Source organism: Podarcis muralis, chromosome 12 (genome assembly GCF_964188315.1).
Source record: "Podarcis muralis chromosome 12, rPodMur119.hap1.1, whole genome shotgun sequence".
Classification (NCBI taxonomy): domain Eukaryota; kingdom Metazoa; phylum Chordata; class Lepidosauria; order Squamata; family Lacertidae; genus Podarcis; species Podarcis muralis.
This window is the reverse complement of record NC_135666.1, coordinates 45,393,903-45,420,513: the sequence shown is the minus strand read 5'-3', so window position 1 is coordinate 45,420,513 and position 26,611 is coordinate 45,393,903. Positions and strand designations below refer to the sequence as shown.

Below are 26,611 nucleotides of genomic sequence, written 5' to 3'. Positions count from 1 at the left end.
GCATAAATGGTTTGGCCATGATGTCTGTGTACCTGGTGCAAATGTATGTGGATGGGTGTGCTTGTTACTTTATGTTTATAAAAGTTAAAATCCAACCTAGGAAAAGTAGGGTGATTCTGTATTAAAGCTTGGAATTAACATCTGGAGTTTCCTTTCTGTTGCCTGTTTCACTTAGTCCTACCTTCTGTATCCAGATCAGAGGGTTCTTAGCTTAATTGTACTTGGGTTCTAGATTTGCCCTTGCCAAGGCAACCGTTAGTTGAGATTTAATATAAATGCATCTTTGTTTAGCTAAAATGGCCATCTAATTAAAATACTATGGAAAGTTAGCTAAACAAATTCTAAAGATGACAGTGAAATAAATTACTGAATCAGTGCATTATTAGGTATATTTAGGACAACATTTGAGTGCCATTTCTGTTTTTATTGGCCAAGACTCAGAGAACCATGTAACTAGTTCAGAGAACCACTCAGGAAAGCTTTGGCATTACAAAACTGTTTTTGAAAACAAGGAAACTTCAAAAGTAGTTTGCTATGGCAGGAGGTTTGCGTTCAGAGTAAAAAACACACAATGAACCTCCACGAGTGTCCTTACACGTTTTGGATTCTAGTCACCATATTGAGTTAGATCCTGATCAGATAAAATCTTGAGAAACATGGCCATGCGTGTAAAGTAGGGTGCAGGCCAGATCCTATTGCAGTCAAAGAGCCCAAATGATTTTAATGTCTAAATTTGACCCTATGTGACCAGAACTACATTTTCTGTGTACCTAATCATGTTTACTTGGATTCTTCAGAGTTACAGCTTTACAATAGAATTCAAAATCTTTCAAAGGCTGTCACCTCAGAATGGGGTACTGAAATAGCCCAAAGTTTTCCTTATGTTGAGACATCCTTCAAAGACTTAAAATAAATTACATAATTTCATAGTTAAAATGAAACATTCCTCTCACTTTTTTTAACACAGAGGTATTTTATCCTCTGGGAATATAGGAATGCATGTAAAAATACATAATAATCAAACAACAAGTTTAAAGGCTGTTGAAGGGGTACTGTTGTGGGTCCAACAACATGGAGGACCACAAGTTTGCTCCCCTACTAGTAAAACCATTTAATTCTTCCGAATAGTTTTTGTACTTCTCTTAGGATGTTAAAGAGCTATATGACCAAAAGATAAAGAACAGCTACACACAAAATAATTTCCAAAGTGCATTACTTGTGTGTAAGATAGCAATATAATACACTGACTGTTGGCATATAATGCTAAACCAACCACAACTCCTCCTCTAGCTTGGCAAGTGTCTAAGGTGGGGTGGCAAAACCAACCATGCTTAAGCAAGTCTGTTTGGCTAGGACATGGCTCTAAAATGTAGTTAAACAACCAGTGGTTTGTAAGGTAACAACAGATCTTTGCTTCAGATCATGGTTTGCTGCTAGAAAACCATGTCTAATCTGATGGGCAGGGTCCAGATATTTGAACAAACACACTTTGGCTAAACAAACCATGATTTAGAGTTGTGTGTGAACCAGGCCACTGTATATATACTGCAACATCTGAAAAAGCATACATAAAAGAAAATGTATGTGTTAAGGTGTACAGTATTCCTGCATAGATGCAATATCAACATAAAGAAATCACTCTTTGTTACGCTGACACAGAATCAGTTTGAAAATTGCAGAATTTGCCTTCCAGTGTGGCAAATTTCATTTAAAATTCGTTATTACGCATGGTACAAGAAAAGAGTTTAACTTGTCAGTAGACAGGAAATGAAAACTTTAGTTGTCAGTCATCTCTGAGATAAGATAAGTGAAGTTTATAGTGTATAATCATGACTTACGGCTATTTCATTCAGTTTAGGAGGGTTTTTTTTCTTCAATCTTAGATTTCAGGTTCTCGGGGAAAGGTCCTCTTTTGCAGCCATCATATCCCAACAGTTTAAAAAAAAATGTTATGGTAAGTCCTTAAAATGCATAAATTTCTGCAACTAAGCATAAGCTTAGCTACCATTTAAGCATTTACATTGTTAACAACCATTTAAAGCTAGTTTAAACAGCTTTAAAAAATTAGACACAATTTACATGCTTGTTTGAGGTTTCTCTTTCATAGGGTTAAGTCATCCTGTTTTCAACTGTCCTGCTTTTATATAAAGTTTCTGACTTAAGGTATATAGCTGCTAGAGACATTTGATTCATAATTTTTGAAAATTGAGCATATTCGGGGTCCCTTCCAACTCTACAAGTCTATGATTCTAAGCCTCTCTCCTTGTTCTCAGTCCCAAATCTGCTAGCTTGAAAGCTGATGCGAGGCACTCCACGCTACTGAGGCCATCTGAGCCTCAAGCAACAGCAAAGGATCCAGTTGTACCCCCCAAGCAACGTACCCACTCCCTCAGAAACAAGCCATGCTTCATAAGCCAATAGCAAATCATGGTTTCTCCTCATGGTTTGTTGGTAGAAAAATAAGCTATAATTAGTTTGCTGGGCTAGGTTTGTACATTCAAGTAAACCATTGTTAGGTTAATCAAACTATGACACTTTGTGCTATGTGTGAAGTAGTCCATACCCTGCTAAATGTACATAAATCCCAAAATATGTGTACCATATGTGTTTTTTTGGTTTTCAAATGAGAATTCTGAGAGGGAAATGAAAGACTTCTCTCTGGTTGCATTGCAGACTTACCTAGGATTGAGTTATCTACCCCGTGGAGTCTGCAGAATTCATTTCAATACATTGAATGGTTGTCAGAGAGCAAATTGCCGGTATTCACATTCACTTGCACCAAAAAATGAAAAGGTAAAAACTGTGTGTTTCTTCTCTGTGTAAATACTTGGTTGGTGCTGTCCGGTTAAAGAACAAAATACGTGAGGCCTTTATCAGATCTCCAGGATAAGATTGTCATTAACAGAGTAATCAGAGAATTCTGTGGCCTGAGAGACATACACATGTTCAGTGCTTGATGACTACAGAACCCATTGGTGATGTGTGAATGCAGCCATCAAATAAGATGGCACAGATAAAACTTTAATACCACCTCAAATGTAACCTGTGAACTGGCTTTTGCAGAAAGTGCCAGCCTTAACTGCTGTTGCCTCCGGCAGAATGCACAATGGGAAGTGAAAGAAACTATGCCTTTTCTCCACGAACAGCTTGAGGGTTCCTATGGGGTTTTTACACTATTCCTTAGCAGCAATGTGCTGCTCGCGTCTTCAGCAGAAGCTCAGTACAAGGACAAAACACTCCTTTATTTCCTGGGTTCTCTACACAGTCCTGGGGAAAGTGGGGTGGCAACCTCTAACAATGGGTTTGGCTAGTATACTAAGCAAAAGGTTGTGCACAGGGATGGTAATAATGGTAGAACCATTGTTGCAGTTTCATGTGGAAGTTATTCATGCTTTACACTCTTGTCCACATCTAACTCTTAGCTACAGTTTAATATGTATTGATTATTATTTTTTAGCTGTACTAAATATAGATCAATGTGTACTTCAAAATTATTTGCATTTGTGGATCCTCACATTTTGAAAACTTGTAATGCGCTTGTAATAGATGGCAAGTTTATCTGTAATATATTTTTAATAGATTTGTGGTTTTATTTTATTTTCCAGCTTTTCACTGAAATACTTAATACATATATAAGTATTGGTGAAGAGGTTTTGTTGCAGCGTGCAGGTATGATATAATCACCATTATAAGACAAAATATAGGTTTTGCTTGAAGATTGACGGTGGTATATGTAACAGACCACATAATACATTCCATTATACAGTTGAGTAGAAATTTGGCTGTTAACATTGCATAGTTTCTTAACATTCTGAAATAGTTTTTGATAGGCAGTCTAATATGTAGATCATAAAGGCAAAAGCCTGTAACCAGTTCTACTTAGATCTGGAACTCTATTCAGAACTAGAATTCTAACCTGAATGAGGGTTTTTTGTGGTATAAGCGCTTGAAGTTCTTTGGTTTGTGGGCTTTATTATATTAGTACTTCGGTGCTAAAACAGGAAGTAGTATTATCATTATTGGGACCAAGGCCCTACCATAATTTAATTTAATTCTTTTTTAAAAACAATAATATGCAGATGAATTGTTGCAGAAGCTCTGGATGACATTTTTCAAGGTAGTGAATTTCACTGTTGAGAGGGAAATTGTGTTTTCCTAATATGCTCCCCACAATAAGGTTCTTTTGGATATTGTACATATTGAGGTATCCTTGCTGAGGTGTTTGCTTTAGTTGGTACTATCCCTCTCTCATTTTAGGTGAAGTTATGAACCAGTAAATATTAATGTGGCCTACATATTAAAGTGCTAAATTAATTCTTCATTGGGCTTGACTAGGGATGTGAGCATTTTCGGATCCAAGATGTACTAGAACAATTGTTGTAAAAAAAAAAGGAACAAAATTTGGTACAGCTATTTTCATCCAACAGATCATGAAATAATGCCGATGAGAAATAAAGGAGCTTTTCATATGTTCATAGGTACTGCTCTCAACATTACAAATGCACTTGCCCAGTAAATTAGATTTTCAGTGCTTCATTTTTACTCATTTTTGCCTTTTAAAAATGTGTTAATTAATGGTTCAGTAGTATGCTACATAAAACAATTTCACACTTAAATTTCCCATTTTTTTAGCCCAGGTATTTACAGATTACTGCAGAAATGGTGTTCCTGAAAAGCACTTGGATTCACAAATACTAAATAACCTGCTAACATCTTTGCTCCAGTGCTGTTTGCTGAAAGAATTATTTCTTGTATTCCACACCAGCATAATGATTAAAATACTGGTAAGTAACTTGGTATTTTTTATTAGTGAAGCCTATATATGTGTACCTAGAAGTAAGTCCCATTGAGTAAATGGGTATACAACTGCAGCTTAAAAGGCCTTCTTACTCATGATATAATGACTTGTCATGTGTTTATCTTAATAAGCTCTCGATTTTGTTTTCTTGGGTTTTGATTCTGAGCTATTAATTTGGAAATCATAAGATAATTTTTAAAAAATCCTCAAGAGCCAAAAATGTTAAAGTGGGGCAGGGAGGGGAGGCAGCCTTTAAATGGCCAGGGAAGTGCAGTACCTGACTCATCACGTGAGTGACTGCGGTGTGAACCTACCAAAAGGCAGGAAAATTGCTGTGCAAAACTCCTTTGATTTTCTGGGTTGAGCGGGCTGAAAACTAAACTTGCAATGTGGTCCATTCCATTAGTTTTCCCGAAGTGGCTTTCACGTTCTGTGAAAGCTCAAGTATAGCGTGCAAAATAACAGAGAAACACCAGGAAAACGGAATGAACTGCAGTGTGGATGCAGCCTAAATCAGTCTCAAAGCAAGCCAGAACCCAGACTGAAATAGGTCTAGATCAGGGGCAGTCAACCTTTTTATACCTACCACCCACTAATGCATCTTTCTTGATGGTAAAATTTCCTTACCTCTCACCAGTGCTTGATGGAAGGAGGATTCAGCTATCGCCCACCTAGAATCCTGAAACAACCACTAGTGGGCAGTAGAGAGCAGGTTGACAACCCCTGGTCCAGATAATGCATCTTGTCCAAGAATGTATGTAACTGAAGTGCCACAATCCTCTTGGTTACCTGCCTCAAAGTGGGAGTATTAGTGTTCAGCCAGTAGTTGCCAGAAAATCTGCATATGGGATTTCTTTAGGAGTTGTTGCATCACTGCTTCCTTCAGGTCGGCAGGCACCACTCCCTTGTGTAATGGCATGTCAGCCAATCATACCTTACAGACTAGCTTTAATTCAGTAAAAAGATGAAGAAGATGATCCACCCAATTGCCACACTCATGGCAGTCACCACAGAGAATTAACTTCCCACACCACCACCACGTTGCCTGTCCAGTGCTTGAGGTTCACCAGGACAGGTGATACTGCACAGGTGCAGTATCCCAGTCACTTAGAAGTAGCAACCACATGCCATGGAGTAATGATTAACTCTTGGAAGCCATCTATACGAGAGCCAGGTGTTTTATTTCAGATTGAAATTGTTCCTTGAAGTTCTGTTAATTACAGCTAATGTATTTAGCTCTAATGCTAAGGCATTTTTGTTTAGCCAACTGTAGACATTCTCCTCAATGTCTTTGAACAAGTGGCGTCCATGAAACTAAGAGTCTTAGTGCCTGAGTTAATTGACATTTCTTGTAAGGTATGACTTTGATTATTTGATTCTATCCTAAATGTCATTCTGCCTTCTGCATAAATTTATCTGCTTCTTCTACACATCTTATCAATCACATAAATTATGTTCATTTTTATTTGATTTTATGCTTTCTCATGCTGAAGGTTGTGGGTTCAAAGGTCAACCCCTTTTAAAAACTGACTCCAAAAGAAAGTTACAGTCATACCTTGGGTTGTGAACGTGATCCGTGTGGGAGGCACGTTCGCAACCTGCAGCGCCACATCTGCACACACGCGTGATGCAATGCGGCACTTCTGTACATGACGTCATTTTGCACTTCTGCACATGCACGAGCACCGAAACCCAGAAGTAACCCATTCCGGTACTTCCAGGTTTGGTGGTGTCCGTAACCCGGAAACGCGCAACCCACAGCGTTCACAACCTGAGGTGTGACTGTATATGGATGTAGAGCATATTTATTGAAAATACATTCTACCATCCACAGTCAATACACATAGAATTAAAAACTTAAGCCAAGAAATAGTATCAGCCTTGCAGATAAACTATTGTTTGTTTACTGCATTTATATTCCACCTTTTTTCTCCAATGAACTCAAGGTGGCATATATAATTCCCATTTATTTGTTACGTTACTGTTTATATAACTAAGTTCATTGGGCAGTTTGTTCAGATGATTAAAACTGACTAAAGTTATGAATGCCATGGAGGTGTTTCTGTTCCTGTAATATTAAGGAATGTTTTGAAAGATGCTTTCTTGAATACCAGGGAGAAAGAATTTTAAAATATATATATAATGGGAGCATGGAGGATTGCAGCTGAATTTTGTACTGTAAATCGGTATAAGATTTGGAGAATTTGGGCGGCTTTATAGAATTCTGGGTCATCCCTTTACATGATCATAAGCTGCTGTCATGTACTAGCTTCTTCTATAGGCCTCTGCAAAGGCTATAACATCATAGTATTTAGAAGACTCAACCCGGTCAGTAGTAGGACTAACCTTAGACATTTTATACCTCAAGGAAAAAAATCAAAATTTACACCCTTCTTACATAACACAGAGGTCTACTAGCAGGAGGCGCAAAATTGGCATCCAAACTAAAATCTGTTGACTGAAGTGACTGCTTCATGCTATGATAAGCCCTGGCTTTACCATAGGAATAGTATAATTTGCATTACCTATGAGTCAGTGCAACTGTGAATTAAACAGAATTTGGCTGGAGGTTGGGAATGCTGTTGCCTCCAAAATCCATTTAGCTATAGAATTCTTCCACCAATTTTCCCTTATCCCCAGAGCATAGGTTATATAAGGCTTTATACTAGAGATTGGCAACCTCTTTGCTGTTGAGGGTCGCATACAGTAGGGCTAATATTTTGTTGGCGGGAAATTCTGACAATTGGTGAAGCCTGAACCCAACCCCTTTTCTTTCTCTGCTTGGGGAAGGAAAGATGACTCATGCCAGATAACAAAACTGATCACTTGCAGCGGGATTTTGAAAGCCAGTTGCCCACTGCTTTATACATAGATGCATTACTTAACTGTCCATTGTTAATCACTTGTACAGAACATTGTAAACATATAATTGCTTAGGAAGTCTTCAGTGATATTCAGGTTTTTGGTGCTTTTGGGTTTATTCCTGTCATAGCTTTGTGATGGTGGAATGGTTTTTAAAGACGAGCACATTGGCTGCATCACCTCATTTCTAAACCAACTACAAGTTTCCAGTCAGGAACAAGCTATTTTTTTGTCCAGGTATGTTCATCTCTTATGCAATCTATATTAAACCTAAAATATAAAATATATATTCTCAACTACTTGTGCCATAAAATGCCAGCCTACACATTTTATAAACTATTTTTCGATCTCAACAAGATGACAATATTAAATATTGGGTTATATTATTGATTTTATTTATTTATTATTTTGGAAGCTGCCATTGAGGGCTCTTATGCTTTGTTTTGTTGCTGTTTAGTCGTCTTAGTCGTGTTCAACTCTCCATGACCCCATGAACCAGAGCATGCCTTGGAAACACTCACTTTTTTCTCAAAGCTTCTCCTTCTATATGTCCATGGAGTTTTCTTAGGATGAACAAAAATGAATGAAGTTTGGCAATATCACTTTCAAATGAGTACATACAATGTGATAAAGATCTCCCATTTCTGAATTTTTATGTCTGGTGCAGCCATAACAATCTTGGTCTAATAAAGTATGGTTTATCAAACCCAAAATGAGAATTTGCTTATGTGCTTCCTCCTTTCGCTCATGCTCCACAATTAGGTCTCAGTTTATTAAACCATACTTCCTCTTTATATCCAAACCTGGGAACTGTAGTATGACACTCAGAGTACACGCTAGGATATGAAACCAGGATCAGATCCTAGTTAAACCAGTTTCCCAGTTTGGATGCAAGAGAGAAGCTTCGGTTTAAGAAACCCTGGAAGTCCTTCATTACAGTGCATAATGCTAATCTTCCATCTAATAAACAAACCATGGTCATTGCATCTGAACTGGGACTTGAACTTTCTGTTGGAGCTTGTGGACAGAGGAAGGAGGAATTGGAGCAAAACCCAACTAAGTAATTAATGAGCTACACTTGGTTATGCTTACCACAATCCCCAGTAAGTATGCAGAGTTGTTGGGTGAATTTAGGAGTAGAAAGAGGTAATTATTTAGACTGTAGGGACCAAATCCGAGGCCACAACAGGTAGGAGAATGGGGAAGCAGGAGGGAGATGCTGTTTGGGTAATGTCACTGTTAAACCCTCATTATAGTAAGCATTGTCAGCATCTTTTATGAGCTGCTTCATCTGCCAATATTTAAAGTATTATGAAGGCTGTGCCCTCAAACCTTTTGCAATATTATTGTTGTGTAAACCCCAGTCTCCAAGTGGCAAGAGACTTCCAGCAGTACCAGTGCTTGCCCAGGGTTCAGTTTCCTTAGAATGAAGGTCAGTGGAGACCCTGGCATCTTTAGAATATATGGTTTTATACAAGCTGAGCATAGGATGGAAAGGCTCACACAGTATTAACATTCCAACAGATCTTGCCTCCCCGTTAGGTTCTGAGGGAGATCCCCAGGACATAATAATAATAATAATAATAATAATTTATTATTTATACCCCGCCCATCTGGCTGGGCCTCCCCAGCCACTCTGGGCGGCTTCCATAAAAACCAAAAATACAATAAAATATCACATGTTAAAAACTTCCCTGAACAGGGCTGCCTTAAGATGTCTCTTGAATGTCAGGTAGTTATTTATCACTTTGACATCTGCTGGAAGGGCGTTCCACAGGGTGGGCGCCACTACCGAGAAGGCCCTCTGCCTGGTTCCCTGTAGCTTTGCTTCTCGCAATGAGGGAACCGCCAGAAGGCCCTCGGCGCTGGACCTCAGCGTCCGGGCAGAATGATGGGGGTGGAGATGCTCCTTCAGGTATACTGGACCGAGGCCGTTTAGGGCTTTAAAGGTCAGCACCAACACTTTGAATTGTGCTCGGAAACGTACTGAACGTACTGACATAGCTCTGGGTCCAGCAGGGGCCCAAACACTCTCGCACACAGCCTTACCCCCTTTGCCTATTGTTATCTGCCCTAGGGCGATGTAGCATACAGCCAGATGAGGTGGGAAACGACCCATATATTTGTGTCTATGGGAACGGGGCAACCTCTTTGGACATGTGAATGGCAGTAATTAACTGGCTAGCTAAGGCAATTAACTTAAGAACTGGTTTGATTTCGCCTCACACAGGTTTCCTCTCACACATTCTAACCTCACATATACAGCATCATAGGCCTGGAAGGAACACAAAGATATCCACACTGAACCACACAAACATATAACACTATGAAGTATCCAGGTACACACTTTTGTTGTATGCTACCCATGCCATGCAGCAGATAAAAAAAACCTGGATCATATTTTGATTGCAGAGTGTATGCTTTTTATGGGGGGGGGAGTGCAGCAAAATATAATTATTTAGAAAGTCACTTCTTGCTTTTTCTGTTAACTCCAAATTTAAGCTTTTTCAAAAGCAGATAACTCTTGTTCCTAAGATTTCAGGCAAGACATTTCCATAAGGCTAGCCTTTGTGGCTTGGATTCAGCAATTGCAGAATTTCAGGTACAGTATATACTCATTGTTTTAAAAGCAAGCTTGGGAGGACATCTCAGTACTAATCAAATCAAATGGAAGAAAGATACCTTGGAATCAGTAGACCTTGCTTCTGTATATCACACGGCGATTGGGTTGCTAAATGCTTGAATGTCATATTTGCTCTTGGTGGTTAAGTATTCATAAAAATATGGAGGGAAATAACTTTCCCTTCCAAAAGGAGAAATAAATGGGGCGGTGAGAGATTTAGGGACCTGGACTGCTAAAGCCTGCTTAAATGTCCCCCAATCTTCAGTCTCAGAAATCACATTGATGTATTTGTTAAGTATTCAATGTGAAAAGCTTGAAGATTAATTGCTTCATCATCACTCCTAGCTAGCAGTTGCAATTCACCTGACTGCTACACTATCATCTTTCATAATCTTGGGTATCCTTCCTTCCTTCCTTCCTTCCTTCCTTCCTTCCTTCCTTCCTTCCTTCTTTCCTTCTTTCCTTCTTTCCTTCTTTCCTTCTTTCCTTCTTTCCTACCATAGTTGCTTCTCAGAAAGCTTGACTCAAATGCTTATACAGTGTGCCAGCCAAATGTGTCTGGTGACTTCATGGCACCGCATCTTGTTCATCTTTTTAATTGGAACAGAAAGTCATCTGTTGATCTTAATAAGTCCTGTCCAAGAAGATCCTTCCCTGAAGAAATCAGTCCTGATGGTAGCTGCTTTTGGAAGTACTAAATGTGAATGATATTAGGCTTGCACATGATGAAAACTTGACTTTTTGGCAGCTTTTAGCTGGAGAGAAAAGTTGTGGGTGCAGCTGCATCCAAGGTTTTCATTGGAAAACCCACTGAAGGGGAACAGGTAGCACAGCCTAGCCTGAGGTAGATTGCAACCTCCATTGCTGTGTTTTGTATCTGTTTAAAAAGCTAAATAGAAACCCAAACATCTTTGTATTCAGCATCTTCGTTTGTCCCTATGAAGCTACTGTTAAACAAAATGTAAAGTATCTGTCAGCTGCTTAAGGCAGTTCATTTTAGATAATACTATATATTTCCCTATTTGAAAATTAGATTGCATTTTGCAAGAATAATATCTGATCAATATGTATTGTTTGAAGAATAATTGGAAGACTTATCTTTCAGTTCTTTGTAAAATAACTATTTTGAATGCTTTGGTTGTGAAAGATCTTATAAAATTTACTAGTTTCCCAGTGACAAAGTTACAAACAAATCCCAAGTTACTAAAGTGAGATAACACTTCTAATTTTAAAACAAAAAATTCAAATGCTTATTAAGTTTACTATGTTTGTGATCATATTAAATTATGAATAATTCTATTTACATTTTATTACTTTTTGAACAGCATTGCAAAGAAAAAGGTGACTGGGCCAAACTGGGAACTTTATACGTTAATGTGAGAAGTGGATGTGAAAATTTTGGTGACCTTGAAAAGTACTCATTGTGTATTGCTAACATCTTGACCGATTCAGTGACAGAAGAGAGACCAGGCGTTCCTTTTTGTGAATTTGCAGTTGCAGGTAAAATTTGTACAATATTGCCCATTATTCTGGAGTCACATGCAAAGGGAACTTTAAGAAAAGTTAGGGGTATTTCACCAAAATATCATTTCAGCAAGTACTATCACCCCCAAGTCCTCTTCCAAGTGTAGCACCATCACAAATATTTCACAGGCAAACCAACCCAATGAGATTTTAGAGGAAGTTCACAGGCATGGAGAGATCTTTAAATAGTGCACCCACAGAAGTTCATCTAACACTGATATGTGCGCCTCATCTGCAGTGTGAGGAGTCAACCCATTACCCTTATATTCTGATTTTGTGGTATGTTCAGTAGGCTGTGGACAAGGGAACAGAGCACAGACCAAAACACATGTATGTTTAAAAGCAGGCCACAACTTCATTATTTGCAGCAGGTAAGTGGATGTAAACATAGCAGTGGGGCAGGATTGGTTCTTGATTCAAAAAGACCTCCCTGGTGTTTGCTAACCCATCCTAGCACAACCACTGAGGCACTTGGGAGTTAACCAGCATCAAGAACCCGCTATAGCACAGGCCATGCATTTAGGATCCCACTGGCAAGCTGTGGTGAGCAATGTCAGGCCTGAGCCTCTGAGCTATGGCAGAGACCTGAAACATTGCCCCCAAGACCCCATATGAGGCTCCACCCTGCATTGGAGATTCTGCCCAGTGCAATTTCTGCCAGAGTTATGTTGAAATAAAACAAACTCCTATCAAAGTAGGCTTTCTACTGAAGGAAAGGCAAAAGCCTACCAAACACTTGACTTGGTACAATTGAGAACAAACCAGCCAGTATGGAGCCTCAGTGAAATGCACTACACCAGGATTTCCAGCTGTTTTTGGACAACAGTCCAGATCATCCCTGACCACTGGTCCTGCTAGATAGGGCTGATGGAAGTTGTAATCCAAAAACTGCTAGAGACCCAGTTTTGGGAAACCGTGCACTAAACCATGGGTAGGCAAACTAAGATCCAGGGGCCGGATCTGGCCCAAATGCCTTCTAAATCCGGCCAGCAGACGGTCTGGGAATCTGTGTGTTTTTACATGAGTAGAATGTGTCCCTTTATTTAAAATGCATCTCTGGGTTATTTGTGGGGCATAGGAATTCGTTCATCCCCCCCCCCCCAAAAAAAAAATATAGTCTGGCCCCCCACAAGGTCTAAGGGGCAGTGGACTGGCCCCCTGCTGAAAAAGTTTGTTGACCCCTGCACTAAACCATAGGAGGGTGGATGAGGAAGTTCAATGAGGAAGGCCTGGTCAGGCATGTGGCGGTTCCTTTTAAGCAAGTCCTCACTTCCAGAGTTCCCATGAGAGCAAATGGAAACCCAGGGAAGACAAGGGTGTCCCTGACATGCCAAGAAGGTGCCAAACCACAAGTTACCTGATAAGGCATTTCCAGGCAGGGGAACACACAAAGCCATCAAGAGTCTGCACTGTGCCATCAAGGGACATTTAATGGGATTCAGGGAGCAGCTGGTACAATCTGCACCTTCTTATGTTATTGCTGCCACAATACAAAGCACTCAGCACTGCAAATGTAAAAAGATAAGAAGGGCTGGTATCCTGGCGTACAGTAGTAGACATTGCCACTCACTAGGCCAATTTGGACATAGAGCTAAATAATAATATCGCATTCCAGGTACTACCCATGGAAATCATTGGGCTTGTGTACTCTTTCACATGCAAGAAGAGGAAATAAAAACCTCCTGCTTTTGACTTTGAATTAGCCACGCTTTATTGCCGTGCCCAAACTTTGATTACTTTGCTTAAACTCTGTAGACTTAATTGAAACAAGCCCAGGGCCTTTTATGATCTAAAAAAAGAATGGGGAAACTTTTTCAGCCAAAGGGCCACATTTCCTTCTGGGCCACCTTCAGAGGGCCACATGCCAGTGTTGAGTAGAGCCAGAGGCAAACGTGGGTGGAGCAACAAATGTAGGGGGGGGCAGTAAGCTAGTTTATAAATTCACACATAAATACCCCCTCTATCCTCCATCCAGATAGATAAGAGCCATCAGAGTTCCAGGAGACATTCCAGCCAGGAATGCAAATACTCAGGATGCAAAGGGTGTAAAAAAAATACTTGGGGTGCAAAGGGTGTGGCTTGGGGAAGGTTCTGAAGGGCTGCATTTGGCCCCAAGGTCTGAGGTTCCCTACTCTTGATTTAGCTTTTAACGTGGTATCTGAACCAACTGGCTCCATACTGGTGGTGTTGGTTTCCTGTCCCTTAAATGGGCCATATGTGGTGTGATGGTGCCATTTTCTCCCACCTTATTTGCCACCCTTCAAAACAGAGTTACAGCATAATAACTCAGTAGTCCCACTGTGTCCAATGAGACATGCCACCTAGTAAGCACGTTGAAGATGGAAGCCTGCTAATCTGCTACGTTTATTGTATGTCTTTAAAAAAGCTGTTTATATAGGAAATAATTCAGATTATTTATTACCCAAAATGAATGTCACATTGGCACATTTGGGAATGGGTAATCATTTAACTAGTTCCTCCATTTAAAAACATAATTTCAAGAAATCTAAAGCAACATGTTTCTTTTCTTTTCTAGTTAAGGCTGATCCTTGTCACAATGAGACAGATACAACTTTACTGGGAAGGATTGGTATCGGTGCTATGTTTTCATATTACAAACTGCAGCAGTGGCCAAAGGTACTTTGCTTCTTACAAGGCATACCTATGTGTTTTATCACATATTACATGAGCATGCAGGTAACATATGACAATGGGAGCATGGTTTTGGAGATACTTAATCTAGAAATTGAGGGTGTGGGTGGCGCTGTGGTCTAAACCACAGAGCCTAGGACTTGCCGATCAGAAGGTCGGCGGTTCGAATCCCCACGACGGGGTGAGCTCCCGTTGCTTGGTCCCTGCTCCTGCCAACCTAGCAGTTAGAAAGCACATCAAAGTGCAAGTAGATAAATAGGTACCGCTCCGGCAGGAAGGTAAACGGCATTTCCGTGCACTGCTCTGATTCGCCAGAAGCGGCTTAGTCATGCTGGCCACATGACCTGGAAGCTGTATGCCAGCTCCCTCAGCCAATAAAGCGAGATGAGCACTGCAACGCCAGAGTCGTCCACAACTGGACCCAATGGTAGAGGTCCCTTTACCTAATCTAGAAATTATTGCACACCTCGGCAGTGGGGGGGGTGTGTTACTGTTCCTTTACTCATATTAATTGCTAACAATAATGATTCCCACATTGCTATGATTATTCTAATTTGCTTCTGCCAACTTTGAATCTCTAAAATTCAATTAGATGGATGACCTTGGCAAACTTTTGTAGGCAATTTAGAAGAAGACCAAAACAAGTTGTAATGCTTCAAATAATAATTGTAGTTATTGCATTGCTGTATTTAAATTTAAGTCTCACTCTTTTCAGTGGGAAAGCGCTTACTTCTCCTACTTAAGTCAGTGGGATTTTAAAGATTTTTTAAAACTTTGCCTGATCATGCACAATATATACTGTATAAGCAAGATAGCATAATAAGTACTTTGGCAGAAACAGTGCCTTTAAGTAAGTGTTTTCTAAATGGGGATGGATTTAATTATAAATTGATCAGCAGTTTCAAGTAGCGTCTGTGAATGCTTGGGGGTTTTATATATACCGGTAGTTCTAAGTTAGTTTTCAGAGGCATACACATTCTTGGGAACTGTAGTATGGGTTTAGGGGAGGCAGTGTTTATTTCCTTACCTGTACATCATAGTTATTAAGGGTTATGTGGAGGACATGCCAAATTTAAAAATTGTTTCATTTGCTAAACTTGGTTAATTGGTTATATATGTGGCAAGGTTTTCCCGCTGTGACAAATGGACTTGGCGATTTGCTTTTAAAGAGTCTCATTTGCCTGATGCTTGCTCTCCTCTTGAGGCGTGTGTGTGTGTAAAAAATCTCAGAAATTTCCAGCCAAATTATTCATGTAAAGGCTTAGGAGCCAGGGTAATGCTTAGTATACTACATACTCATTTTTATAAGTTTAAAGTGGTTTCGGAAATCATTGAACACATGCCAACAAAGCAATTTGCCTTTTTGGACCCCTAAGCTGAAATTGCAAACCATACAGGTATAAAAATATTGGTGCCTTTTAATCTTGAATTAAATTTATAAGCAGAAGACAATTCCTTGCGTGAAGGGAGTGCAGCTCAAGATGCTTGTGTATTGTGCTTTGGCTGAACCAATATTTTCCCGTGGTGGAGGATAACGTCCTTGTTCAGATTGCTCCTCCCACTAGACTAGGGCTAAACCAATTAGGCTACAAGGCTCCCTTTTGGGAGGCAGCAGCCAATCTTCAGTCCTTTGACCTGACTGGTCCGAAAAGGAGCAAGTGGGAGGAGCAACCCAAATGAGGATGTCATCCTATCACAGCAGAAAGGAGCTTATCACAGGTAAAAACTACTGCTCCTTTCCATGCTCATTTTTTTCACACTTATCAGTGTTGTTAGCTAAGAACAAAAAAGAACAACCACCACCCTTGTGCTTAGGAGTATACAGCGTCATGCATGAACAAGTATTGTGAAACAAAGAACTGATACTGTGGTAATTCTCTACACTGCTTTCCCCCTTTGTATCATAGGCCAAGAAGGTTCTGGATACGCTTCATGCCTTAAAGATACATTTCACATTTTTGAAAGGACTTCTTGGTCAGGAGAGGTTGGCATCACGGTGCCACATTGTTAACATTGCTGCGGAAATATTTCTCAAGTGCAGGAGCCTAAATGGAGCATTATGGGTATTGAGAGGTACGCTTCTTTATTAACAGAAATAAGCAAGGCTTAAAATGGCACGTGTAGGTTCTGCCTTAACGTTACAGCGGAAATAGAGAGAGCCAAAATATGTGGTTGAAGTCTCAAGCTGACATTTACTCATATTTCTGAGAATTTGCTGACATAGGCTTGGTGAATAATTAAAGTACGTTGACAATAGTGCAGAATAAAGGAAGCAAGGGGAACTGTCCGTCATCTAAAATTTGGTCTCCTTCATATTTCATGTCTTGCTAAATGCAGAAATGTCAAATCCTTACCTCCCTTGCATTTTTAAGGAGAGCAACTTTTCTCTCATTAGTTATGTAACGTTTTGTGAGATTAATGGCCTGTTCCATAACAGTGCGGCCCAGTGCTGTGCAGATGGTCCCTTGGTGCTCTTGACTGTGTTTAACCCCAGCTTCGGCTGCTCTGACCTGCTGCTGTGCTTCAAGTGACACTATTTTGGTAGCTGTTCCAAGCAGTAGCCAACCAGGAAGTGGACCCCATAGACCTGTGGCTTCTGGAAGGGGGATATATGATATATGACAGTATATCCTCCAATCACACATTTTAAACTCCTCTCTCTCTCTCTCTCTCTCTCTCCCCCCCCCATCCTGTGCAAATACCTTGGGGACACCTGGTTTCTGTCTCAGTCAGGAACTCAAGCTTGTCCAAACTGATAGTTTTCCACATAAGCTGCCAAGATAATACTCAAGACTTGGCAGCCTCCATACATTCTCATGAGATTCACAATGGTCAGTACAGTAGTTCATAACTGGACATCAAAATTATTTCCCTCAGGCTCTGCATGGAGAGCAGTTCTTTGTTAAATAGCTGAATGCAAGGTGGGCAGTCATCTGGGATCTTTCACAAGGCCCTATATTATTTCGTTTGTTAGCATTCATGGCCTCATTTTAATCGCTTTTAAAATACCAGTATTAATCTCTCTAGAGTCGGAATGGATAATAAGTACTCTAACATGGCCTTGTGATCGAATGGATGTCCTCAAGAGACATAACCTGCTATATATAATAGCATCTGAGTGCATTGCAAAGAGCCGTTATGGAGAAGCATTTGAAGTCTTGCAAAATCTACCAGGCTTCAGGAATTCTTGTAGTAAGTGTTTATAATTCCATTCTCAATGGCTAGTAAGCATCTATTGGCTTTTAATCAGATACTAAGATAAATTGGTATTTTATGCTGCAAGTTCTTGATAGAGATGGCTCATTTCATAAGAAAGGTTTTCCTTCCATTCTCTTCCTGAAAGGAGAGCAACTGTTCAGTTTAAAACAACCACTTCTTTCTGTTTCTTATCCTGTCTCTTCTGCTTTGAGGTCTATAGAATTAAGAAACGCACAAGGTGTTTTTGTTTTTGTTTTGGTAAGACCTTTCAGGAATCTACAAAGCAGGATACACCTGTCAATAGCATGTATCTAGCTAGATACCATGTTGCATCATCACTGCCATTCATATACAGTGGTACCTTTGGTTATGGACAGGATAGTTTCCGGAGATGCAGCCGTATCCTGAAAGGTCTGTAACTGGAGGCGCTCTTCTGCACATGCGTACAGCACGATTGAGCGCTTCTGTGCATGCAGCAAAACCCAGAAGTATACACTTGCGGGTTTGCCGCGTTCGCAACCCGAAGTTTACATTTCCAGAGGAATACGTAAGCAGAGGTACAACTGTATATATTTTAATCTCAAGTATTTGTTCCCTGCCTTCTTAGAGTGCAGGCAGTCTGCATTGGGCTGGTTCTCCTTTGAAATCAGAAGGGGGAGAGGCTAAAGCTTATTGGTTAGCCTTCAAGAAGGCTCCTCCAGAAACAGGTCCTCCTACCCTAAGTCATGAAAGTAGCCTTTGCTGGGGATCTGACCTGCCTGTCCTTTACAATATATTCTTAATCCGCCAATAAAACTTTAAAGCTGCAATACCTTGATGCTTGCAGGGTAGAGGCAAAGGAAGTGTAAAGGGATGCCTTGGGTGTCAGGAAATGAATGAGGTAAACACAATGGGCAGAGATGATCAGAGGAGCAACAAGCTGGAAATGTGTACTCCTGAAAATGATGCCAAGAGCTGGTGGGGCAATTTTGGATGAGATTGGAATGAGAACAGATTTACTGAGATGGATTATCTCTTGGCATATAGCAGTGTTGGAACCCTTTGTGGACTGGCAGTGTGGAGATTAGAGTTAAAATTCCTTGAATGTCAGTTGCTGGAAAACCACACAGAAGAAGGCAATTGCCCTCTTCTCCTTCCCATGACTATCTTGCCAATCACTGGGAAAGGGGGCGCTGTACCACATAGACCTTAGGTTTGATCCAGGTCAGCCATGAAGCTTGCTGGATGGTCTCAGAACTATTTTTAAGTCTTAACCTATACTTCTGGGTTGTGAGGGGCAATAATGGGATAAATATTTGTATATTAACATTTATATACTGCCCATATATGGGTGGTTTCTACACCATTCAAATACAAAATATAACATTTAAATTGTAAGCACGAAAACCAATTATAAGACAATCAAGGCAGTGGAAGCCAACCCAACACAGCAACTGAAAACAATTTAAAACAACATAATACCAGCCAGGGGGAGCAACTTGGTTCTGAGTTCTAAAAGTACTAAAATAATTGTATGATTAAGATTCAAAGACTTAGCAAAACCAAAAGGGATCATAGTGTGGGCACCACTCAGTCTTCTCTAGGGAGGCCACTCCACCACAAATAAGACCCTTTGCTAAGCAGGAGAACCTGGACAAGGGTTTCTGATGAAAATGAATTCTTGGGCAGGTACAAATTAGAGCAGGTGGTCCTTCAGGGGGCCTGGCTAAAAGCAAATAAGGGCTTTAACAGGTAAAACTAGAGCTTTTAATTGGGCTCAAAAACAGACTGGGAAGCCTGCACAGATGTTTACTGTTTGCTCGCCCAAACTTTTTAGAGAGGTTAATAAAACAATCACCTATATATCTCAGGATGCAGGATTTAAGCTGTTTGTTTTGCAGATCACAATATATTTGTAACTTTTTTTGCTTCTCATCAAGATCTATTTCTGTGTAGCATTTATGATATGAAAATAATAATTATTGCTTAGTGTACACACTTCTGAAATATTTCATTTAGCAGAAAACCATTCTGCAGTACAGTTATTCCAATACAAGAAGAAATGATGCCTCAGGTGGCCGGGGTGTGTGTGTGTGCGCGTGCGTGCGTGCGTGCGTGCGCACGTGTGCATTCTAAGCAGAGTTGATTTGTTTATGAAAATGAGAGAAACTAGGATCTTCTTTTTTAAAAAATCTTAAAACAGAGAGGGAAATCTTTGCTGTAGTTTTCCACTATTATATTGCTGAAACCAATGTTCTACTTAATAATTGAATAAAATTAATCACTTGTAATGTTTTTCTTTTGCAGATAGTTTGGATGTATCCCAGTACAGGAGTTTATTTAATAAACTGCTAGGTGCTTCTTTGGAAAGCCAGAAGCTTCAAATATCATCTACTGTAGTAGATTTCATGCTTGCAAAGAACATTCCCGTTGAATTTGATTTACTTAGAGCATTAATCACAGCACTTGGAAGAGGCTGTTGGTGGCTTAAAGCCAGAGCACATTATAAACGTAAGCTCTCAATGTCTACTACATTACTAGTTGAAGAACTTCAGTTATGCTGCAATCTTAAATGCACTTATCTAGGAATAAGCTACATTGAATTTAGTAGCACTCACTTCTGAATAGATATGATTCAGGTTGCATTGTTAGAAAAGTTCAGGCTGCAGTCTAACCCACAATTACACATTAACAACTAGATATTGAAGAATTCTGCCCAAAATTATTTTGGGGAGATCTCTTGGGAGCTCCTGAAGGTACAATATAGCTAAAGAAGTACTCTGCTTTGTTTGACTTTTTTTATGACTTGCTTTAAGATATTGACCTGTGCTATAATTATTCAGAAGACCTGTCTGATATGTGTTGCCATTCCAAACAAACCCAGCATTTTCTAGATTTCCTCGATTTGTGCTTTAGAATGAATCTGCAGCAAAAGGAACATTCAGTGACAACTTCTCTTTTTGAAAAAAAGTAGTAGGTTGCTAACCTTGTCTGGAAAAAGTGAGGTGGGAAAACAAAAGCTGGTCTGGTCCCAGATTGTAGCAAAATTCAATTGCAGAACTTTAAAACTGAAGTTTAGAGTTTTCTAGCTTTTAGGAATAAGAGCAGCTTTGGACTTTCTGAACAAGTAGTGGAGGTTTGCCACCTCTCCTCGCCTTCAGTTTTTGAGACTGTCCGAAACAGCAATTATAGTAGGATGGAAATTGGAAACAGTTAAAAGTAGTCCAGAAGCTCAAATAATCTTGGAAGAAACTGTTTTTCAATAAAGCAGTAGATGATCCAAGTACCCCCACACAAACCTAGAGATGTGTGCTGTTTAGTACAACTTTGACACCTTCTTTTACATAATTTACTGTCACTTTTTAGATGCTTTAGCATTGGGTTGCTACCCACCACTGGAAGGAAATCTTCACCGTAAACTTCTTCTGATTCCCTCTTACATGACTGAGATTGAGATGCTGTTAGCAATTGAAATTTTCTTGGTTTCTAATGCTAGTAGTATTCAGAGTCCTGGTGCTTCCAATCAAATACTTCAAATAGTACTGAAAAGGTGAGTTCATTTGCTTTTCCAAGTGCATGATTCTGTATCCTCCCCTCAGCTTTCTTGCTTATGTCTTTTGATTTGTGTCAAGGAAAAGAATCTTATGATAATCAGTTTAAATCAGTAACTTATAAAATACAATAAATACCTAATTTCTTCAAAGTCCTTTTTGTAACATGTTGCCAGTAATAGAAACCTGGTTTTATTATTTTGTCTTTTTGAATTTTCTCCTCCCCCTCCTCCCACTACTGTTGGTGTTGTCTTCTAATTTTGTACCATTTCCTCATTTTTTTGTGATCAGTCACACATTAGTTAGGAAGAAAGCTTGTTGTGGAAAGGAGCTGGTTCTTCCACGTAATTGCTTCATTTCTGCTGACACATTACAGTAGTTATCGTTTGTTCCCAGTTGAAAGACTTAACAGGAGAGGATTGAAGCACATTTGGGGAGGAAAGGCAGGATGGTAGCTCATATCACACTGCTAATCATCTTAGAATGACTGGTTGCTGGTTCTAACTTTTCTTGATTGTGAAAACTCTTTTTCAGATGTGAAGGCAAGGATGATAACTATCAATGTGCAGTGGAGAGGTTGATTCAAGCTACTAACATATCTACTCCAAAGCTTTTCATAAAGCACTTCACAGTAAATAGTGGCACGGAGCAAGTGTGTGGTTTGGAAAACATTTGTGCACTTGAGTGGTTGAAAGAGAATATGAAGTGGGCAGGAAAAGTCTGGCTTTTTTAGTCATTGATAAGACTTCAGTTATAGTAATCACTGTTCAAAATAATGAATCAATAAATGGTTTCTGTTGTGTTCAAACTTCCCATTGTTAATTTTATATAATTCAGTTTTCTAGCTTGTTTTTTATGTTTTAACTTCAGTAACCCAAATAACTGTTGCGTTTAACAGGCTCCTGACTTAGCAGATACTTGTTTTTTTTACTACAAATTCAAGATCTACCAACCAGTTGCTAAAGACATAGAATTAAACTGACCACATTTGGATTTTAGGAATTTGTAGCAGAACTGATCTGCTACAGTCCTTTTACACAAGTATTCTCTTGGTTAGCTTTCTTCATTTCAGCCATCTAATTTAGGTGGGAAAAGTTGTTTCTGTTTGTTTGCCAATTTGCAAATTACACGGAGATCTTCCGGAATAAACTAATCTACCTGCTGCAAGCCCTTGACAATAAGCTGTGGAATCCTGCAAAGTACTGGGTCTTTTTCCTAATACAAGAAGTGTGGTAACACCAGAGAGCAGACCATTTCCCTCCTACCCATCATGCATGAGGATGTCAAAGTTTTGAGACTATTTAAGCCTTATTCCTTTTATCACTTGAAAAAGGAAACTTGAGTGTGAGCTGGGAATTCCCCAATTCAAATCTGAACTCTAGTTGTGTAGTACCTCAAGGCACTAGTTGTGTAGTACCTCAAGGTCCAGGGGGTGTGGGGAGGGGTTTTAGGAGCAGCCACAGCTGCCTCTTTCAAGGAATCTGGCATCATCCCCTTGTGATGCACTAGCTGCTTCCTAGGCTCACCCCACAGTCTGCCTCTAGCTCAAGTCATGATGCGGCAAGAGTCAAGAGAGTATGTAGTGGGCCAAATCACTGAAAGTATCGTGTCCACATCCTCAGGCATCAATTGAAAGTGATCCCACAACATCAGTTAAGACTTGGCTCTGTTAAAGTAGTATTCAACTTAGCATGATGTATTTTATCCTCAAAGTGCCTGGCAAACGTACTAACAGCAGGCAGGCCTGCACAAATCATTCTCAGTCCTTTTCCATCTGCAGCACACTGATAATGCAGCTAATTTACCTCACATGACAGTTGTAAGGATTACAGAGAATCTCCGTTGGAGGATTTTGAATATTTAATATTCTATTGTATTAATGCACTTTATTTGAAAAACGCCAGTAAGGGAACAAAGGATTTGCTGAGTTCTCTAGTATTACAGTCTTCATCTCTTTGCCATCTTTAGGTAGACTTATTTGCAAACTAGTTAACTCCACAGTAGGCAGAAACAATATTCATACAACAAAAATATAGAACACTTGCCAGAGTATCAAATTTCCATTGAGATATGAATAAACTCAAATGAGGAAAGAGGAATTGTGTTAAAATAAGTTGCTCTATTTGCTAGTCCTTGTTTATAGTTTGCGTTCAGTGCTTTTTCTTTTTTACAACCCAAGGATCCATTCAACACTCTGGCTGGGTTTCATTTCCTATCAATCACATGCATGAGGCCAATAAATAGATTTAATAGTGAGAAAGTTAAGTGCTTAAGGTAAGTTACACTCGGCAAAAGGACCCACACCTCAACGGTTTTGCGTCAATTGGATACGAGCAAAATGGTCACCACTTGTAATATAGTTTAGAAGTTTAGTTGTAGAGAGTTCTCTAGTCCCATCTGGATTGCTGTATATTGAGCATGCTCAGAACAACTGCTGCTTTGGAAATGAAAATAGGTTCAGGGGGTCTTCAAGGATTCTAACCAAGAGCAACATTTATAATTGCAGTAGCAGAAACCATGGAGGCTTCTTACTGCAGGCGAAAGGGGCAGTGCCCTCTCACAGCAAAAGACTACCATCTTTTCCCACTTGTGCTACAAGACACACTTGCTTCACCCCAGAAGTCAGTTCTGGCTGCTGTGTGAGTGCATCTATCCTGACCTGTGCTATGGCTCACCTGCTCCCATGCACCTGCCAGTCTTTTATCCAAGAAGGAAATATTTGTGCCCCCACCTCTACTCCCATTCCCTGATCCCAGTCTTGTATTCCGGAGCCTGTAAGCAGCTGGTCCAATGCCACTGACATGCCTCTAGGGTGCCATTTCATGCACCTAATGAAGTGGTCGTAACCCATGGAAGTTCCTTGCTGCTTTTGTTCTAGTTTTCTTGCTTGGAAAAACTTCCCGTGTCACTTTGGGAGCTTTTGCAGTGCGCAGATTCTTAATATGCACGCTTATGAGTGTCTCAAAAGGCCCCTTACATGGTGGATTAAACTCTGTTCCGATTTTATAAAATATCCTATTATCCTGGAGACTATTAAAGCACCTATAAAAATTTGGATGAATATAAAAAATAATAAGGATGACCCCTATCAGTATGAGAAATTAACAATATGGGCCAACCCAAAATTAAAAATTGGAAGTCAAGTAATAATTTGGCAAAATTGGATGAAAAAAGGTATTTTGACATTGAATCAATTAACTGATGAAAATTACAAATTTGTGGAATATAAGACTTTGCAAGTAAAGTATGGATTAACCAGTGAAACACAATGGCAATACATCCAATTGAAACATGTTGGAAAGGCAGTCTGGCCCTGATGCTATAGCAGCATCGAAAACGCCCATGCTGCTACAAGATTTAATTTCTGCAACAAACAACTCTACACTTGCACTATATAAAACCCTACTCAACAGGAAGAAATATAATTTAGAATATAATAGACAAAAATGGAGTGAAGAATTAGGGGTACAGATAACAAATGATATATGGGGGTCAAGTATAAAATCAACAGAAACAGCATCTATGGATCGAAGACTAAGACTTATCCAACAGAAAATAATATTCAGAGTCTACTGGACTCCAGCAAAACTAAACCAGAAGAAAATAACAAGTGCAGACAACCGCTGGAGATGTGGGAGTAAAAATGTGAACTTAGTACATATGATGATTAACTGCCCGATGATAAGATCATTTTGGTGCGAGGCGAGGATATTTATAGCAAGAGTAATAAAAAGAAATTATTTAGGGGAATTGAATTTAATTCTACATTTATATTCCGGAAACGTGGGAGATTACTAGGGGTAAAAAAAATTGGATGTACCATGCCGTATTAGAAGCAAAAAAACTTGTTTTGATGAATTGGAAGAGCCGCAAAAAGATTCCATTGAGTCATAGATTGATAATATGGACAGACCAGCTACATATGAACGAATTGCATGTCAACACAAATTAAGTGGATATATATGAAGACATCTGGAAGGAATATTTAAGCGATAAGGCGGACAGTGGTGGGAAATAGGAGGAGGAGAGGTGGGAAAATATTGTTAGAAAGGTGTAGTCCTAGGTATATCAGTATTCAAATCTGAATTGTAAAATTGTGTTATTAGTGTTATGGTTTTTGTTGTATGTGTCTTTTGCGGTTGCTGTTTGTATTGAAAAAATGATTTTTTTAAAAAAGGCCCCTTACGTAAGAGCCAGGGCGGAGTTGATGAACCGATTTGGAAGAGACTGGGTGGCCCAGCACCCACTTTTCAAGGAGCTTGTGCTCAGTAGGGCATCACTTCTGAGCAGACATGGAACAGGACCACACGGTGAGCTCAATCGGCTGCCTCTGCCACTGCAATCCGTGCAGATCTACCAAGCCAGGTAGCAAGGAGGGCGATGGGCACATTTCCAGCATCTAACCCGTGGCGCCACAAATGCAGCTGGAAGAGCCATGAAGTAAGCTAGCCAGGGCCGGCCCACATAGGAGGCAAGGTGAGGCAACTGCCTCGGGCTGCGGAATCCACAGAAACAGCCCATCCCAATGTAGATCTTGTTCCTGATGTATTGTTTAGTCTGACTGTTCGTGACCCCATGGACCAGAGCACGCCGGGTACTCCTGTCTTCCACTGCCTCCCGCAGTTTGGTCAAACTCATGCTGGTAGCTTCGAGAACACTGCCCAACCATCTCGTCCTCTGTCATCCCCTTCTCCTTGTGCCCTCCATATTTCCCAATATCAGGGTCTTTTCCAGGGAGTCTTCTCTTCTCATGAGGTGGCCAAAGTATTGGAGCCTCAGCTTCAGGATCTGTCCTTCCAGTGAGCACTCAGGGCTGATTTCCTTCAGAATACATAGGTTTGATCTTCTTGCAGTCCATGGGACTTTCCAGCACCATAATTCAAAAGCATCCATTCTTCGGCGATCAGCCTTCTTTATGGTCCAGCTCTCACTTCCATACATCACTACTGGGAAAACCATAGCTTTAACTATACAGACCTTTATTGGCAAGGTGATGTCTCTGCTTTGTAAGATGCTGTCTAGGTTTGTCATTGCTTTCCTCCCAAGAAGCAGGCGTCTTTTAATTTCGTGACTGCTGTCACCATCTGCGGTGATCATGGAGCCCAAGAGAGTAAAATCTCTCACTGCCACTGCAGTCCTTGCAGTATATATATATCAGTATATGTATATCCTGATGTATACAGTACGTATCTTTATTCCCCCTCTCCTTGTTCCTGCTATGGCACATCACTCTCTGCTTCTCCCCTGCCTGGGGGGGGAGGGAGAGGGGCGCCATTTTGTGGTTCGCCTCAGGCGGCAAAATATCCCGGGCCGCTAATATCCCACCCCACTTTTTTATTGCTATTCCTCACAGCTCAAAGCAAAGGGCCAACGGCAGCCTCTACTGCCCATGCGCAGAAAGGCGGCGGGGAGGAGGAGAGGAGC

At 40.1% G+C, this 26,611-nt stretch overlaps 1 protein-coding gene across 1 annotated transcript in view; it reads left to right on the top strand.

Moving 5' to 3' along the window:
* Positions 1-22,412, top strand: part of TOPAZ1 (testis and ovary specific TOPAZ 1) — a 36,492-nt gene extending 14,080 nt beyond the window's left edge. Inside the window, exons 7-20 of the mRNA XM_028750806.2 lie at positions 1,884-1,954; positions 2,674-2,793; positions 3,606-3,669; positions 4,633-4,784; positions 6,062-6,154; positions 7,791-7,897; positions 10,196-10,262; positions 11,609-11,783; positions 14,344-14,444; positions 16,367-16,532; positions 17,487-17,651; positions 19,944-20,147; positions 21,003-21,186; positions 21,722-22,412. Coding sequence (XP_028606639.2) covers positions 1,884-1,954; positions 2,674-2,793; positions 3,606-3,669; positions 4,633-4,784; positions 6,062-6,154; positions 7,791-7,897; positions 10,196-10,262; positions 11,609-11,783; positions 14,344-14,444; positions 16,367-16,532; positions 17,487-17,651; positions 19,944-20,147; positions 21,003-21,186; positions 21,722-21,920 — 1,868 coding nt within the window. The 3' untranslated portion in view covers positions 21,921-22,412. The remainder of the gene's footprint in view (positions 1-1,883; positions 1,955-2,673; positions 2,794-3,605; positions 3,670-4,632; positions 4,785-6,061; positions 6,155-7,790; positions 7,898-10,195; positions 10,263-11,608; positions 11,784-14,343; positions 14,445-16,366; positions 16,533-17,486; positions 17,652-19,943; positions 20,148-21,002; positions 21,187-21,721) is intronic.
* The last annotated feature ends 4,199 nt before the right edge of the window (positions 22,413-26,611 follow it).